We start from the raw sequence: 15,866 nt of genomic DNA, 5'->3' as shown, positions 1-15,866 counted from the left end.
AATGAAATGCTACCCAGAAATACCTTTCCTGCCGATGAAAAAATCATTGAATCAATTGTAAAAGAACAGCTGAAACAGTACCTGGAGTTGAACAAAATTGTAATACCAGAGCAATCTGGTTTTCGAAAAAAATATTCTTGAGAGTCTATTTTAAACCCAATTGTTTTTGAATGGAAAAACCAACTTAATGAAAAAAATTTTGTAATTGCGGTATTCTTAGACCTAAAACGGGCGTTCGAAACAATATCTCAACAAATTATGATAGAAAAACTTTACAGCATTGGAGTGAGAGATAAAGCGCTTGCATGGTTCGAAAGTTACTTCTCAAATCGCCGCCAAAGAACACTAGTAAATGGAACATTTCTCACAAATGAAACACCAGTCGATATTGGCCTTCCACAAGGATCAGTACTTGCACCAATATTGTTTAAAATATATATAAATTATTTAATTAAATCAGTAAAGCATTGTAACTTAAAGTTGTTTTCAGATGATGCTCTCATTTTGATAAGCGATAAAAATTTTAATATAGCTATGCAAAAAATACAATCCGATAAGACCAAGTATATGATTCTGAGTAGAACCCCCGTTAGTAACAGTTATGAACTAAAAATAGACAACAGTGTACTTATGGAAGTGTCAAAACTAAACTATTTAGGTATAGTTATTGATAATAGATTGAAAATGAAGACCACATAAATGGTCTTAAGCAAAAGATTGCTAAAAAAATATGTTTCTTGTACAGGTCATGTAAATACGTATCGAAGAAGCTCAAGATTTTAGTATATAGAACTATATTGGAGCCCCATTTTAATTACTGCCCTACCATACTGTTTCTGGTGGCAGATAACATAATAGATAGCTTACAAAAAATGCAAAATAACGCGATGAGATTTATATTAAATAAAGAACATGATACTCCGACAAGTGATATGCTGAACATATTACAATGGCTTAGTGTTAAATAGCGTATACTTTATTTTGTAATGATTTTTGTTTTTAATATTAAAAAAGAGAATTTACCGGAGTATTTGAGTAATAATATTGCATACCAAAAAGATATTCACAATATTAATACTAGAAATTAGAATAATTTTAGGCTTCCGCTATTTTCCACGGAAAGCGGAAAGCTCAACTTATTTTACAAAGGATTAAACAGATTTAATGAACTTCCTATAGATATAAGAAACTGTGAAGAGCTGAATGTATTTAAAAAGAAATTAATGTCATAATGTCGTACAACTGCAATAAGATTGATAGAAGAGATCTCATATAATATGTAATATGTGATATGGAGTTATTAATCTAGGCTTATAAGCTGTAATAAATAAATAAATAAATAAATTTGTTTTTTAGTTCGTTTTATCTAATGTTATTCTTTCTCTCTTCTCGTTCGCGAACATTGTAAATTCATACATACATATTCAGAAATTCACAGTGAGCACGAATGTCGATGATGCCACTTACACTAAAGATATATGTGGTCATCTTTGTGTGTGGCACTGCTACAACAATATATGTCTGGACTATTTATGAAAAACATCTTTTGTAAGAAACTAATTATTACATTTATTATACTTGAAAAGTTCATATTTACAATTTGTGTCTATACTCTTTCAATTTCCTGGATCTTCCGTAATTTGTAACTTTTTTTGAAGTTAATTATACATATTTATATATTAACTTATTTATTCATAACACATTTAAATATACCTACACAAAGCATTGCTGCATACACACTCCCATCTATACTTGTTGGTTTTTTTCGTGGGTGCAAGCAGCAGTGAACAAATTTGCTTGAAAAAAAAAACAGAAGAACAAAAAGAACAACTTGAAAAAGAATGAAAGAATCAAATCTCTGAAATGAACGAGAAAGCACAACTCTAGTATCTAATATGACGCAATTCTTCGAACGCACTTCACTGTCTGGCAGCACAACCACAGCCTACTTTGCTAGCTGAGACAACTGTCACATTAGCGAAAAATTCTGATTTCTATCTTTTTTGTGCACGATTGCTACTACGATATTCGGGGGAAAATTGCATTAAATTAAAAATTAATTATAAAAACGTTTATCCTGCTTGCAATTATAGTACCTATAGCATATATACACACAAAAAAGAAAAGGGGTTGAAAAACTATAAAAAACAAAATGGTATTATCCGAAACTGAAAAGGTAAGTAATTTGGTTGGGCTGCATTTGATTGTGGCATGGAAAACAACCCAAGTCGTAGTTGGTGGAATTGTGGGAGTTGAGAAGGCAACCCAATATGTAAATGCACTATTTGTAAATCATGTAAGCATCTAAAGACAGACGCATTTCATAGCATTGCACTTGTAATGAACGCTATTGCAAAGCCAAATTTGTGTTGGCACTCCAACAAGAACACATGAATTGAAAAAAAAAAATCCTAAAAGCAGCCGTCATCAAAAAGTATGTATGTACATGGCTGAATAAGTGCAGTATAAAATATGTAACATCTGATTGGAATTAATGGATTTTCTTCGATACAATTCAATGGGTTTTGGTAATTGAGAGTCGTCGAGTCAGTTGATAAAGAACTGTAAGTTGATAAGCCAGTTAAGACTAGCTTTCCTTTGTTTCGGTGCATATTTTATCAGCTTTTCTGGTTTGCATTTACATAAATACATTAAACATTCCCCCAGCATCATAATATAACCTAAAAATGTCATGTACAGCATTATTATTCCTTATATTACAATGACCTTGTATCACAACAAAACTTTAAAAGCACCTTTAAATAAGGATGCGGATTTTTTTTAGGTTTTTAAGTTACTCCCGCGGGTAAATCTATACGACAGCATGACACTGCTAATACGCGTCCAAAAATATCGAGCGTGGTATCAAAATACTCGCTTTGACCCGACAATAATAATCCGAAGGCGGAAAATAAGAATTTTAGCTCGTTCAAAAAATATTAACGAAAAACCTAAATATGACCCCTGTCCCTCCGAAACCGGGGTGTGATTTATAAAATTTTTGCGCAGAACACCTTTCTGCGTTGGCGGCCTTCGGCCGCGCTTATAAAAAATTACCCTGCGTGGGTCCAACACCGGTTTGGAGACCAAAACTTTACCCGCGCAAAACACTTACCAACAATTTTTCTTGTGGGTAAAACAAAATTACAACAACCACATGACAATTTTTAATTTCTTTTGCAAATATCTCCAGACAGACCCAAAACTTTTTACCTCCGCTTTCGTATTCGCGATCCTGGATCCAAAGCACGTCTTTTGATATACCCCTTGATATTTTTGGACTTGTATTAATAGTGTCATGCTGTCGTATAGAATTACCAATACTTTTATTTATATTTATTTATATATATGTTTTTTTTATAATATGGAGGCCGTCTTGGTGTGGGGCAGCGGGCACCGCGGCATAAATCTTGAAGTTAAATCAAGCTATGTAGTTTCTTTTTTATAATATTAGATTATCTAGAAACTGTTTAAAAAAGAAATTATTTGCGGGTGAAAAACTAAAATCTCCTCAGTCAATAATCGCTATAGACAACACCACGTCTTTGTTTTTGTTGTAGCGATAAGGTTACTCCCCGAAGGCTTTGGGGAGGGTTATCGATGTGATGGTCCTTTGCCGGATACAGATCCGGTACGCTCCGGTAACACATCACCATTAAGGTGCTAGCCCCGACCATCTCGGGTACAATTTATATGGTCACATTGAACCTTCAAGCCATTGCTCCCTCCCCACCCCCAAGTTCCATGAGGAGCTTGTGGTCGCCAGAGCCTCGTCTCTTAGTAAAACATGACTTGCCACGGATCAACCTCACCTGACAATTGGGTATGGAGAAGCTATATATTGCGCTGGCAACCTGAAAGGGTTGCGCTACACAGCGCCTTGAATCTGGTATTTTAATCGGCAGGCATACCTACAGCGGGTATATTCTGGCCCTAACCCGCTGGGGGCACAACACCACGTCTCATGGGCAGATATTTTTCACTAACCAAAACTATTCTAATAAGGCTCATAGTCCGTTTGTTACAGCGATAAAGACACTCCTCGAAGGCTTGAGCTTGTATTATCGATGGTATCCTTTGGCGGATATTGATACCGAACGTTGTGTTTATTAGGGCCATTAAGGTACTAGTTGTCATATCATGGGAACGATAAGATATGGAAATCATAATCGTAGTTGCAATAGATTTCATATGTAATCGCTATCGCCCAGCTCCGATTCCAATATGCATAAATTATCCACACTCTCCGAAAATCTAATTAGTTATTGTAAACATTCGGATGGGCTTGTTTGAAGAAGAATTATTCTTGCCATGTGCTATTTTGAACTGACAGGCAATTGAAAACCATTAAGGTACTTGCCCGACCATCAAACGCTGGCAAATCGTTTATATTGTATAAAGCAATCTTAGTAAAGGTTCGTTGAATTCATTCAATCTTACTAATATTATACTAATATTATACTAATGTCAGGCATTCCTGCCGCGGGTATATTCTAAGCCCCCTAACCCGCTGGTGGGAATAAGGAAAATGGCTGTTTCAACAGGGGCGGACCATAGGGAGATTGGTGTTAGAGGTGTAAGTTCCACATTACAATTGTAAAGTTGGTTGGTGTCATGTGGGTACACATCGCATGCAGGACATACATTACGTATGTCGGGGCTGATTCTGGACAAGTAAGAGTTTAACCTGTTGCAGTATCCATCGCGAGTTGGGCCAGTGTTACTCGTGTCTCCCTTGGTAGTGTGCTTTCTTCTTCTGCAAGGGTAGTATTGCATATTAATAACGGGGTTCACCGGGCGCGTTCTGGCAAATGCGTTTACCGATTCTGTGTGGATTTGGCTTAGGGTCTTCTTATGCTTGTCTGAATCAAACGGCTGTGTTGGCAGCTGCCGGTTCTCGCCATAGTGCTTATAGAGATGTTCCCTTAACCCCCGTGGAGGCGGTGCGGTTGATACAGAGATAAATAAAGAGCAACTACTGGGATTACTTTACATTGCCAAAATGGATGAATATTGTGGAAAGTGTAATAAACAATTTTCCAGAACTGGTGACAATAGCCTAGTGCCGTGTAATGGGTTCTGCTAAAGGATTTTATCCTGTAGTGAGGGAATATCGGACTATGAAGTAAAGCTAATCAAGGCTAACCCGCATTTGCTTTACTCGTGTGAACATGCGGGACAAGCTATCTAATATTTTGAACGCTACTCTTGTGGCTCAAAAACAAAGTTTTGTCATGTTGTTGTTGTTGTTGTAGCAATGCTCGCCCCACCTAATAGCCGCGACCGATCACAAATTGTCATCAATATCCTTTAACGGGAGTCCAAGGAAACTTGCCGTTTCAACAGGGGTGGACCATAAGGAGAGGGGTGTTAGAGGCGTTGGTTCCACATTACAATTAAAGAGATGGTTGGTGTCATGTGGGGACACATTGCAAGCAGGGCATACATTTTGTATGTCGGGGTTGATTCTGGATAGGTAGGAGTTTAACCTGTTACAGTATCCAGAACGAAGTTGAGCAAGAGTGACACGCGTTTCCCTGGGGAGTATGCGTTCCTCTTCTGCGAGTTCTGGATATTTTTCTTCAAGTACTGGATTCACCGGGCAATTCCCGACATAAAGGTCCGACGCCTGTCTATGGAGTTCACCAAGGACCTGCTTGTGTTTTTCCGCTTCATACGGGTGGGTTCTCAGGTGCCGTATTTCCTCAAAATGCTTACGGAGATGACTCCTTAGGCCCCTAGGCGGTGCTGGTTCGTCAATCAGATGTCTGTTGGGATGCCCAGGTTTCTGGGTATTCAACAGAAACTGTTTGGTCAGCATCTCATTTCTCTCCCTGATGGGGAGTATTCTCGCCTCATTATGCAGATGGTGTTCTGGGGACATAAGAAGACAGCCCGTGGCGATTCTGAGAGCAGTATTTTGGCAGGCCTGTAGTTTCTTCCAGTGGGTGGTTTTTAGGCTTGGCGACCATATGGGTGACGCGTAGCACGTAATCGGCTGGCTAATTGCTTTGTATGTGGTCAAGAGCGTTTCTTTATCTTTTCCCCAGGTACTGCCAGCAAGGGATTTGAGGATTTTATTACGGCTCTGAATTCTTGGAACAATTGCGGTTGCGTGCGCACCAAAATGTAGATCCTGATCAAACGTCACACCCAAGATTTTGGGGTGTAGGACAGTCGGTAGCGTAGTGCCATCGACGTGGATGCTCAATATGGTCGACATTTGGGGCGTCCATGTTGTAAATAAGGTCGCGGAAGATTTAGTCGGTGACAATGACAGGTTTCGCGAGGCGAAAAAACTGGAGAGATCAGGGAGATAGCCGTTTATTTTATTGCATAGCTCATCGATCTTTGGGCCTGGGCCTGTGGCCATTATTGTGCAGTCATCGGCGTAGGAAATGATTGTGACTCCTTCCGGTGGTGAAGGTAGCTTAGATATGTAGAAATTAAACAAAAGCGGGGATAGGACACCACCCTGTGGCACCCCTTGTTTAATTCTCCTTTGTTTTGATGTTTCGTTTCTGAATTGCACCGATGCCTGCCGACCACCCAGATAATTTGCGGTCCACCTTTTAAGACATGGGGGAAGGGTAGACCCTTCCAGGTCTTCCAGTAACGAGCCATGGTTGACCGTATCAAAAGCTTTTGATAGGTCTAACGCTACGAGTACTGTTCTATGGTGGGGATATTGATTCAAACCGCAATTTATCTGGGTGCCAATGACATTTAGCGCGGAGGTAGTGCTATGGAGTTTTCTGAAGCCATGCTGATGAGGGGCTAGCTGCAAATGTGCTTGGAAATGAGGGAGCAAAATGGCTTCAAGCGACTTTGCCACTGGCGATAGGAGAGATATCGGACGATATGACTCACCTACGTAAGCTGGTTTCCCAGGCTTTAGTAGCGGGACCACTTTGGCCATTTTCCATTTCTCGGGTATGACAAAGGTGGAAAGAGACAGGTTGAAGACATGCGCTAAATATTTGAAACCCTCTTTCCCTAGGTTTTTAAGCATCGGCATGGCTATGCCGTCTGGGCCCACTGCTTTGGATGGTTTAGCGCAACCAATGGCGTCCTCAACCTCTCTAGCGGTGGTGGTAATTGGTGACGCGCTGAGTTTGTGTTTATGTGCACGTCTATTGGCTCTCCGTCTATCTTTGTCGACCGTAAGATGCATTATATATTGTCGGCAGAAAGCGCTCGCGCATTTTTTCGCATCCGACAGCACCTTATCGCCAAAGGCGATGGAAACTTTGTCTTTGTGCTTAGTCGGATTCTATAGGGACTTTACGGTGGACCAAAGTTTACCTACACCGGTAGAGAGGTTACAACCTCTTAGGTGCTCTTCCCATTTCGCCCGCTTGTGTTCGTCCACAAGCAATCTGATGCGTTGGTTTATATCCCTTATTTGGGGGTCGCCTGGATCAAGCTGTCTTATAAGGTCGCGTTCCCTCGCTAAGCTCGCGGCCTCCGCCGGGAAGTGGGGCCGGATTTCGGGAATTCTCCCGGCGGGAATGAAATGTGCCGAGGCGGATTCAATGACCTTACGGAAGGCACGCTCCCCTTGGCGGGCATCAGTCGGGATAGGGAGGGCAGCAAAGCTGCTGTCTGTTGCAGATTTATATTCTTCCCACTTTCCTTTTTTGAAGTTTATGAAAGTGCGTTTTTCGGTGACGATGAAGTCGGCGGTACGCTCGAACGAAATAAGTATGGGCAGGTGGTCGGATGCCAATGTTACCATCGGCTCTCACGATTGAGATATCTGGCGAGCTATGACAGCTTCCTACCATACGTGTGGGGGCGTCTCCGTTAATTGTGCAGAACGTCGTTTCGTCTATTTGATCCGCCAACATCTCACCCCTACTGTCCGCAAGCAAGTTTGAATGACATAGGTCGTGATGGGCATTGAAATCGCCTAAGATAATGCGATTGTTGCCAGTGAGTAAGGCCTCGATATTAGGGCGGTATCCACTGGGGCAACAGGTGACTGGAGGGATGTAGATGTTGATGATTTCTAGATTTGCATCGCCTGACCGGACAGATAGGCCTTGACGTTCTAAGACATTGTCACTGCGGTCGATGCCAGGATCAAATATATGATATTGCACAGAGTGGTGTATAATAAACGCGAGGCCGCTTCCATTTCCGCTCTCGCGGTCTTTCCTGTGGACATTATAACCAGAGCAGGTCTGCAATGCAGATCTTGCTGTGAGTTTAGTCTCTTGAATCGCAGCAATGCGGATGTTGTGCCGCTTCATGAAATCGACTATCTCCGTAATCTTCCCAGTTAGTCCATTACAGTTGAACTGCAGAATTCTGAAGTGCATGAGGGGTGACGCCGCCACTCTAGGGGTAAGTGAGGGGTGACTACGCCTAGGTTGTGGAAGGCCAGGACGCAATTGCTGTTGTGGCCTTGGGACTGGGCGCCCTTGGGCAAGCATTGGGGTACCCGGATGATTTGGGTTTGCGACCTGGCAACATGGCGCGATGAAACCCGTCGAGGGGTTGCCGTCGCGGAGACCAGAACATCTAGGAAAGTGGCACCACCCAAGGCAGGAGCTGCATTGAGCGGATGTCGCAAACCTATATATTCTGTGCTGGCAGACGGTGCAAACGGAGGCAGGGACTAAGAGTCTGTTTCCCTGACCTGCACGATTGCTGCTAGAAAAGAGGGGAGGAGAAGAAGACGGGGGCAGGGGCTGATGCTCAGCATTGCTACCAGCTCTACTACGAAGGTAGTAGTTATGAGTGGTATCAGCTGTTTGAGTTGTTGGCGCCGTGGGGCGCGAGCAGCAGCGGGTACTTGTTGTGGCTTGCTGAGCAGCGAAGCTGCTGGAAGGTAGTGGGGATACGCTTAGGCGTAGACTACGGGACGCCCTTGGGCGTGAGCAGCAAGGAGCCACAAAAGATTTATAAAAGTTACGTGGACGTCGGGTTTTGGGATCAAGCCCAGAACAACCTGTCCGATGCAACCATCCCTTGCACGAGACACACTGAACAGAGTATGACCGTCCTAAAAAGATTCTTTTCTGGCAAATGCAGCAAAACCATTTCTCAGGACCGGGGTGAGGAGACGGACCCGGATTGGGTTCGATACCTTCCCGGAGTAAGAGAATATGTAGCAGTCCTGCTGCAAGGAGCTGCTGGGAGGATGACAATTTGTGGGAGGGACGAAACAAATTAAATGGGGTCACACTGAAATGACAGTCCTTGGTCGGGAAAAATCCCGAGTCGCTCCGGTACATAGAACCGACTGCCTTGGGAAGCGTTTGTCATAATTCCAATGCTGTGTCTAAAAAATTCGATGATTTAAAAAATCATATAATGGACGCTTTGAAGTCATCCAACAACAACTTAAATGTTGCTGAGTCATATGGTTGTCCGAATGTCAGAAATAGTGCGCTATTTATTTCTGCTCTCCCCATGGCATCCAATAACAACAACTTAATACAAATCAACCTAATGGATTTTCCCGTTACCCCGCTTGGTAGGTAGAAAGCAAACCGTTGTGTTTAACAATTGCTTGTCTGAATTCATCAATGTATCTTCTGGAGTTCCACAGGACAGTCACCTTGGTCCAGTGTTGTTTCTACTCTTCATTAATGACCTCCTAAATGTTTTGAAGCACTGCATACCGCTGATGTACGCTGACGATGTCAAACTGGTTATGCCCATTCGCTCACCTGAAGATAGGTCACTTCTTCAATCGGATCTGAATAACCTGGTTGAGTGGTGTGACGTGAACGTCATGTCACTAAATTTACCGAAGTGCAAGTTTATGTGTTTTACGAGGAAATCTGTTAAAACCTATCAGTACATGATAGGCGATTATATCATTAAGCAAGTCACAAACTTTACTGATCTTGGCGTTATAATGGACCCTAAACTGGACTTCAAATTACATATCGAATCGTGTGTGAATAGGGCTGGAGGCACTTTGGCTTCCGTAAAAAGGTGGTAAAAGGAATTCAATGACCCCTATGTCACTAAAACTCTTTTTTGGAATATGCTTCCATTATCTGGAACCCGCGTTATCAGGTTCATAGCGAAAAATTGGAATCGGTCCAGAAGCAATTTTGGCTCTTTGCTTTAAATCATTTGCCCTGGGATCCATCATGGAACCTACCGCCCTATTGCAGCCGGTTAAAACTTTTACAGCTGCCTTCTAGAGTTGGGTCGTTTCGTTCTGAACTTGTTCAATTGACCGGGTCTCTCAACTGAACAAGTGAACTAGATCTTCGATTTCGGTTCTTTTTGTTCTTTTAGTTCATTTGTTCTTTTAGTTCGTTTTATCTAATGTTATTCTTTCTCTCTTCTCGTTCGCGAACATTGTAAATTCATACATACATACGCAGAAATTCACAGTGAGCACGAATGTCGATGATGCCACTTACACTAAAGATATGTGTGGTCATCTTTGTGTGTGGCACTGCTACAACAATATATGTATGGACTATTTATGAAAAACATGCTTTGTAAGAAACTAATTATTACATTTATTAAACTTGAAAAATTCATATTTACAATTTGTGTCTGTACTCTTTCAATTTCCTAGATCTTCCGAAATTTGTAACTTTTTTTGAAGTTAATTATACATATATATATTAACTTATTTATTCATTACTCATTTAAATATACCTACACAAAGCATTGCTGCATACACACCCCCTTTGGTGGTTAACAAAATATTTAAATATTTATTTTTTTAAAAATATTATGTTATTTATTTGAAGTATAAAATATTATTTTTGTTTATTTTTGAGTTTAAATATTTTCCAACTAATTAGAATTTTCTTTTTTTGAAGTTATTCAAAATTTTAAGTTAACACGAAAACTCAATTAAAATTATTTTAAAAATTAAAGTAAAGAGTACAAAGTAGTTAACACTATACCCCCATCTATACTTGTTGGCTTTTTTCGCCGGTGCGAGCAGCAGTGATCAAATTTGCTTGAAAAAAAAAAGAACAGATGAACAAAAAGAACAACTTGTTCGTTCATCAGAAAAAGAACGAAAGATTCGAATCTCTGAAATGAACGAAAAAGCACAACTCTACTGCCTTCACTACAGGGCCGTAGGGAGATGCTTGGCGTTTTATTTATGGTAAAACTATTAAGGGGGATGATAAACAGTCCATTACTGCTTGGCGAGGTGATGTTTAATGTCCCTTTTAGGCCCTCTCGGTATTTCCAGCCGCTATATTTAAATACATGTAGGTCAAATTTTCAAATGCATGAACCTCTTCATTGTCTGTGTCAAGATTTCAATAATCACTGCAATAATACTGATAATTGCGACACACTTTACAGTATAAAAAAAAAATACTCACTGCCTTGAACTCATAACTGTTTCAAAATCACATGTTAAACTAAATCTGTTACCTGCTCCAGTTACTTTGGGCGGTTGGCTTGGAATCAAGTCCTTTCCAACCTCCCACACATCGCAGCCCTACTATTGTGTGTTAAATATACATCAGCTGCTCGAAATCACGTCCATTCCGACAGCACTGATAATCAATTCCGTTGCTCGGCATCACAGTTCATGCTTGTTAATTTTACACTGTAATCCGCATTTATATTCATTCATTCATTCACATTTAGTCTGATTAATTGTAAAATTTGTAGACCAACAAATAAATAAATAAAAAATAAAAAAAATTATATAGTTGATCAGAGAAAACAATTGCTATTCTTGTCTCTACGATTTAAGGAGAGTTTTCCTATTTTTTTTCAACTCGTTTTGAATAGTACTAACGTATGTATTTGTTTAAACATACATAACATTTGTGGGGTCCCAGTAAAACGCAACGTACACCAAATTTTAATCACATTTCGATGCAGACTCATCAGCTAATACTATTGCTTACTAGTATAAATATTCTCGGTATTATTTATTATGTTTTATTTTGATGTGGATCTTTACAAATCCAAACACACATGTATTCCATGCCAATTTCTATAGAGGTGCAACATTTTTCGCCGGACCCTTTCTTTTGTTTTCTGAACGGAACATTTGTCTCATTCAATACACATACAAAGTACATATTTGCATATACATAGTAAACTTTGTCTTTTCCTTGTCGTATTTGAGTTGTTCCGCTTCACCATTCGCTCTTATGAGAGTCCAACGCACTTTGCACACAAAAAAGCGATTAAAGGGAATAATGGAAACAATTGAAATATAAACATTAATATTTATAACACCAACGATTCTGTTTTGGTTTGCTAGTATATAGAACTTCCAGGTATCTGGTTCCGAAACGGTATCGAAGATGACAAGGGCTGTCATGTAATATTGTAGCAGAAATAGGCAACTTAAAAAAAAACAGGTTACATTAACCCAAGCGAACTTTAAGTTATTATAAACTTTGTGTCTGCAAATCTAATGCTCAGACTCAATCGTACCTAATAAATATAGTTATTAAATTATCCACATTGTCTTAGCATGTACATTAAGCTGGGTCGATTTATTAATCTATATCGCGCCACCGTTTTATTCGATAGGTTTTGGGCTCAGGAAAAAAAGTTCCACTAAGCATGCCCAAAAAAATAATTTTCCAGCCTGCAAAATTTGAGTTTTTTCTTTGATTTTTAAGGTTTTTTTCATGACCTACCTAAAAAATTTTCATTTGATTTTAAAATTTTCATGTATACCCTGTCCGACTCAAAATTGTCCGCTAAAAACTTTGGCGATAACAGTTTTTTGAAAAACAAATTTTTTTTGGGTTTTGAGGAGTGTTTTGGTGAAAAAATTTATTTTTTCGCAATTTTTTTTTAACGGTTTCTTCAGAAACGTGCAAAAGTGTTGCCGATGAAAACGACTTTGTCTCATAGTTCCTATTCCACTTAAAATTATGCGATAAAAACGTTGGCATTAGCAGTTTTAAAAAAAATTTTTTTTTTTGTTTTTGGGACTTGTTTTGGTCAATTTTTGAGATATCTTGATAAATTTCAGACATATTTTGATGGGGGAGTTGACATTTGTCGGAATCGAAAAAATCGTCAAGATTGGACATATTTATAATATATATCCCATACAACCGACTGATCTTCACGATTTTTTCAAACAACTATCTATGCCCAATACGTAAGCTTGAGGTAAAATTTGATGTTGCTAACTGTTAAAATGAGGTAGAAATGGGTCAGAAATGGCGAAACCCCTCTTATTGAACAATCGATTGTATGGGAGGTATTTGCTATAGTGGTCCGATCCGGTCGATTCCGACAAATGTCAAATCCCCCGTCAAAATATGCCTGCTTACCAAATTTCATCAAGATATCTCATGAGCACCTAAAATATATTCAGAATATTGACCCGAGAAGTGGAATCGCTGAACATGCTTTAGCGAATGAGCATTCAATAAGTGAGGACGATTGCCAGTTAATTAAGTCGGAATGTAATATTAAAAAATTAAACATTTTAGAATCTCTACATATATATGTAAACAAAAATGATTCTGTAAATCGTGATACAGGCCCACTGTACTCGAGTCTCTTCACAGCATTCCAGTAAACTTAGATTGTTCCATATATTAGCCGTGTTTTTTAACACGCGCGTATACGTTTCGTTTGCGCGTGTTAAAAAACGCCTATCTTCGCTTAGATAATGCTTAGGAGACCCATCTAGCGGCTGTGGTAAAACAACTAGCTACAGCAACAGGGTGTACCGAAAAGCGGAGACGCAACGCTCTGATGGCCATAGGGTATAACATATAGCTGAATCAGTTGCGATGAATTGTGGACACACATATAATACATAGAATTAGTGTACAGGGTGAAACAAAGACACATATTTCAGTTACATCTGAGTATAATGCGTATTGAAATTTAGTAGGACAAAATTTATGCGCAGCAATTTCAGAGGTGTATTTATAGTTTGTCTCTTAGCAGTCAATATAAAGTTTAAGCGTAAACGGATATACGCGTGTTAAAAAACACGGCTATTGTTATTACATATTACATACATATGTACATAATTACTTTTGTATTTTGTTGTTGTTGTTTAAACTCTCTTTTTATTATTTTCGCATTGCATTAGCTTTTAAAAAATGTTGAATGTTTGATTTGCATAGGCATACTTTGTTTATATTTGTAGACAATGGTTAGTTGATAACTAGCAACTGATGATGACACGTCGCGAGTGTCGAAACAATTGTTTTGCCAAATTAAGCAAACATATATATATATATAAACGACTATAAGGTGTTTCAATTTAAATTCTTTAATTAACATAAAGGAAAACAGGATATTGATAATGGGATGTGAAATGCATCATAACCGCGGTAGTGCGGAGGGATTGTTTAATAATCAGTAAACAGTGTTAGGTACACTTAAGTTATCTGCTTTTAGTCCACACATATAGCCTTTCATTGCAAAGTATTCTCTTCTTGTTGTGGTAAAGGTAGCTTTACATGCATCGATTTTTGCGTTGATTTGAAAACGTTGATCCATCAATTGCCTTCTTTTTGATTGAAATACAATTGTCTCAAGCACCCTTAACTCCAAAGGTATACCTCGAATCTTGTTGGTAGCGCAACCGAAGTGTCAGCTCTTGGTTCGATATGAACCAGAGTTACAATTACTTTGGCCTTTTAAAAAGCTGTGTACATTATAGTTGTTAAGGAATGTATTTCATTTGGAATAATTATTCCTGTGATTGCAGTCCCAGATGACTTCAATACCTTGATAGTCTTGAATAATGGATACGAAATTTTAGTTATTATCCCTTTTTGCATTCCGGACCAATTACTTCTTTTTCATTCCATGGATTGCATTCATTGAACTGCAATACTCGGAGGAATGCATTCCGCAATCCTTCGCATTTCTTTGGCTTTTCAAACAGCCCAATCACGCAATCCATCGTAGACTGTTTTTCGGAATACATAACATTTGAATTCGTAACATTGCTACGATGGATCCGTTGGCAAAAGCTTGTCAAATTCAAATAAACGTCAAAGTTACGTTCCGAATGAACGAATTTCGAATTTACATATTTACTTTCGGAGAGGTTCGGAAACACGGTCGAATTACATGATAGCAATTTCGTAACTTTCCCGAAAACACAGTCTACGATGGATTGCGTGATTGGGCTGAATGTGATTAACTATTAACTTACAGAATGCTTTTAAATTTAATTTTTCCACATGAAGAATGCAAAAATTAAGAAGTAGTCCGAACTAACAAAAAGGAATAATGACTCAAATAGTTTATTCATTATCCCAAAAAATGCTTGGATTGCATTTCTTAACAACTCTTGGTGATATTAATGAATTTTTGGTTCACTTAGTTGCACGAGAAATTGATTTAAAAATTGGTTAAAGAAAGTTGACTCGGTCACATCCATCAATTTCACAATCAACTTTTTAGGACACAAATTGTTATCCTAATAGAACTAAAATACGTTTGAGAAGTTTACATCTATTATTTTCAACCCTCTCTTCTTCCTCTTACCTTTTCCATACCCTCAATATTTACGTATTCCATTCTCGCATCCATTAAGAAACCTGTCTCACTCTTGTTGGATCGATAAGGTTGCTCTCCGAAGGCTTTGGGTAGTGTTATCGATGTAATGGTCCTTTGCCGGATACAGATCCGGTACGCTCCGGTACCACAGCACCATTAAGGTGCTATAGCCCGACCATCTCGGGAACGATTTATGTGGCCACATTAAACCTTCAGGCCATCCCCTCCCTCCCCATCCCCAAGTTCCATGAGGAGCTTGGGGTCGCCAGAGCCTCGTCTGTTAGGGAACTGGATTCGCCGCGGATAGGTGAGGTTGACAATTGGATTTGGAGAAGCTATATATTGCGCTGGCAACCTGAAGGGTTGCGCTACACAACCCCTTGAATCTGGTATTTTAGTCGCTTCTTACG

The 15,866-nt window shown here is 39.4% G+C and overlaps 1 protein-coding gene across 2 annotated transcripts in view; it reads left to right on the top strand.

The window, feature by feature from the left end:
• Positions 1-1,964: 1,964 nt before the first annotated feature.
• Positions 1,965-15,866, top strand: part of eIF4E1 (eukaryotic translation initiation factor 4E1) — a 47,578-nt gene continuing 33,676 nt past the window's right edge. For both annotated transcript variants that reach the window (XM_067787046.1, XM_067787045.1), the window contains exon 1: positions 1,965-2,176. In XM_067787046.1, coding sequence (XP_067643147.1) covers positions 2,153-2,176 — 24 coding nt within the window. In that variant the 5' untranslated portion in view covers positions 1,965-2,152. The remainder of the gene's footprint in view (positions 2,177-15,866) is intronic.

This window comes from Eurosta solidaginis, chromosome 5 (assembly GCF_040869045.1).
Source record: "Eurosta solidaginis isolate ZX-2024a chromosome 5, ASM4086904v1, whole genome shotgun sequence".
Lineage (NCBI taxonomy): Eukaryota > Metazoa > Arthropoda > Insecta > Diptera > Tephritidae > Eurosta > Eurosta solidaginis.
The sequence above is the reverse complement of the archived record's forward strand: the minus strand, read 5'-3'. Positions and strand labels throughout refer to the sequence as shown.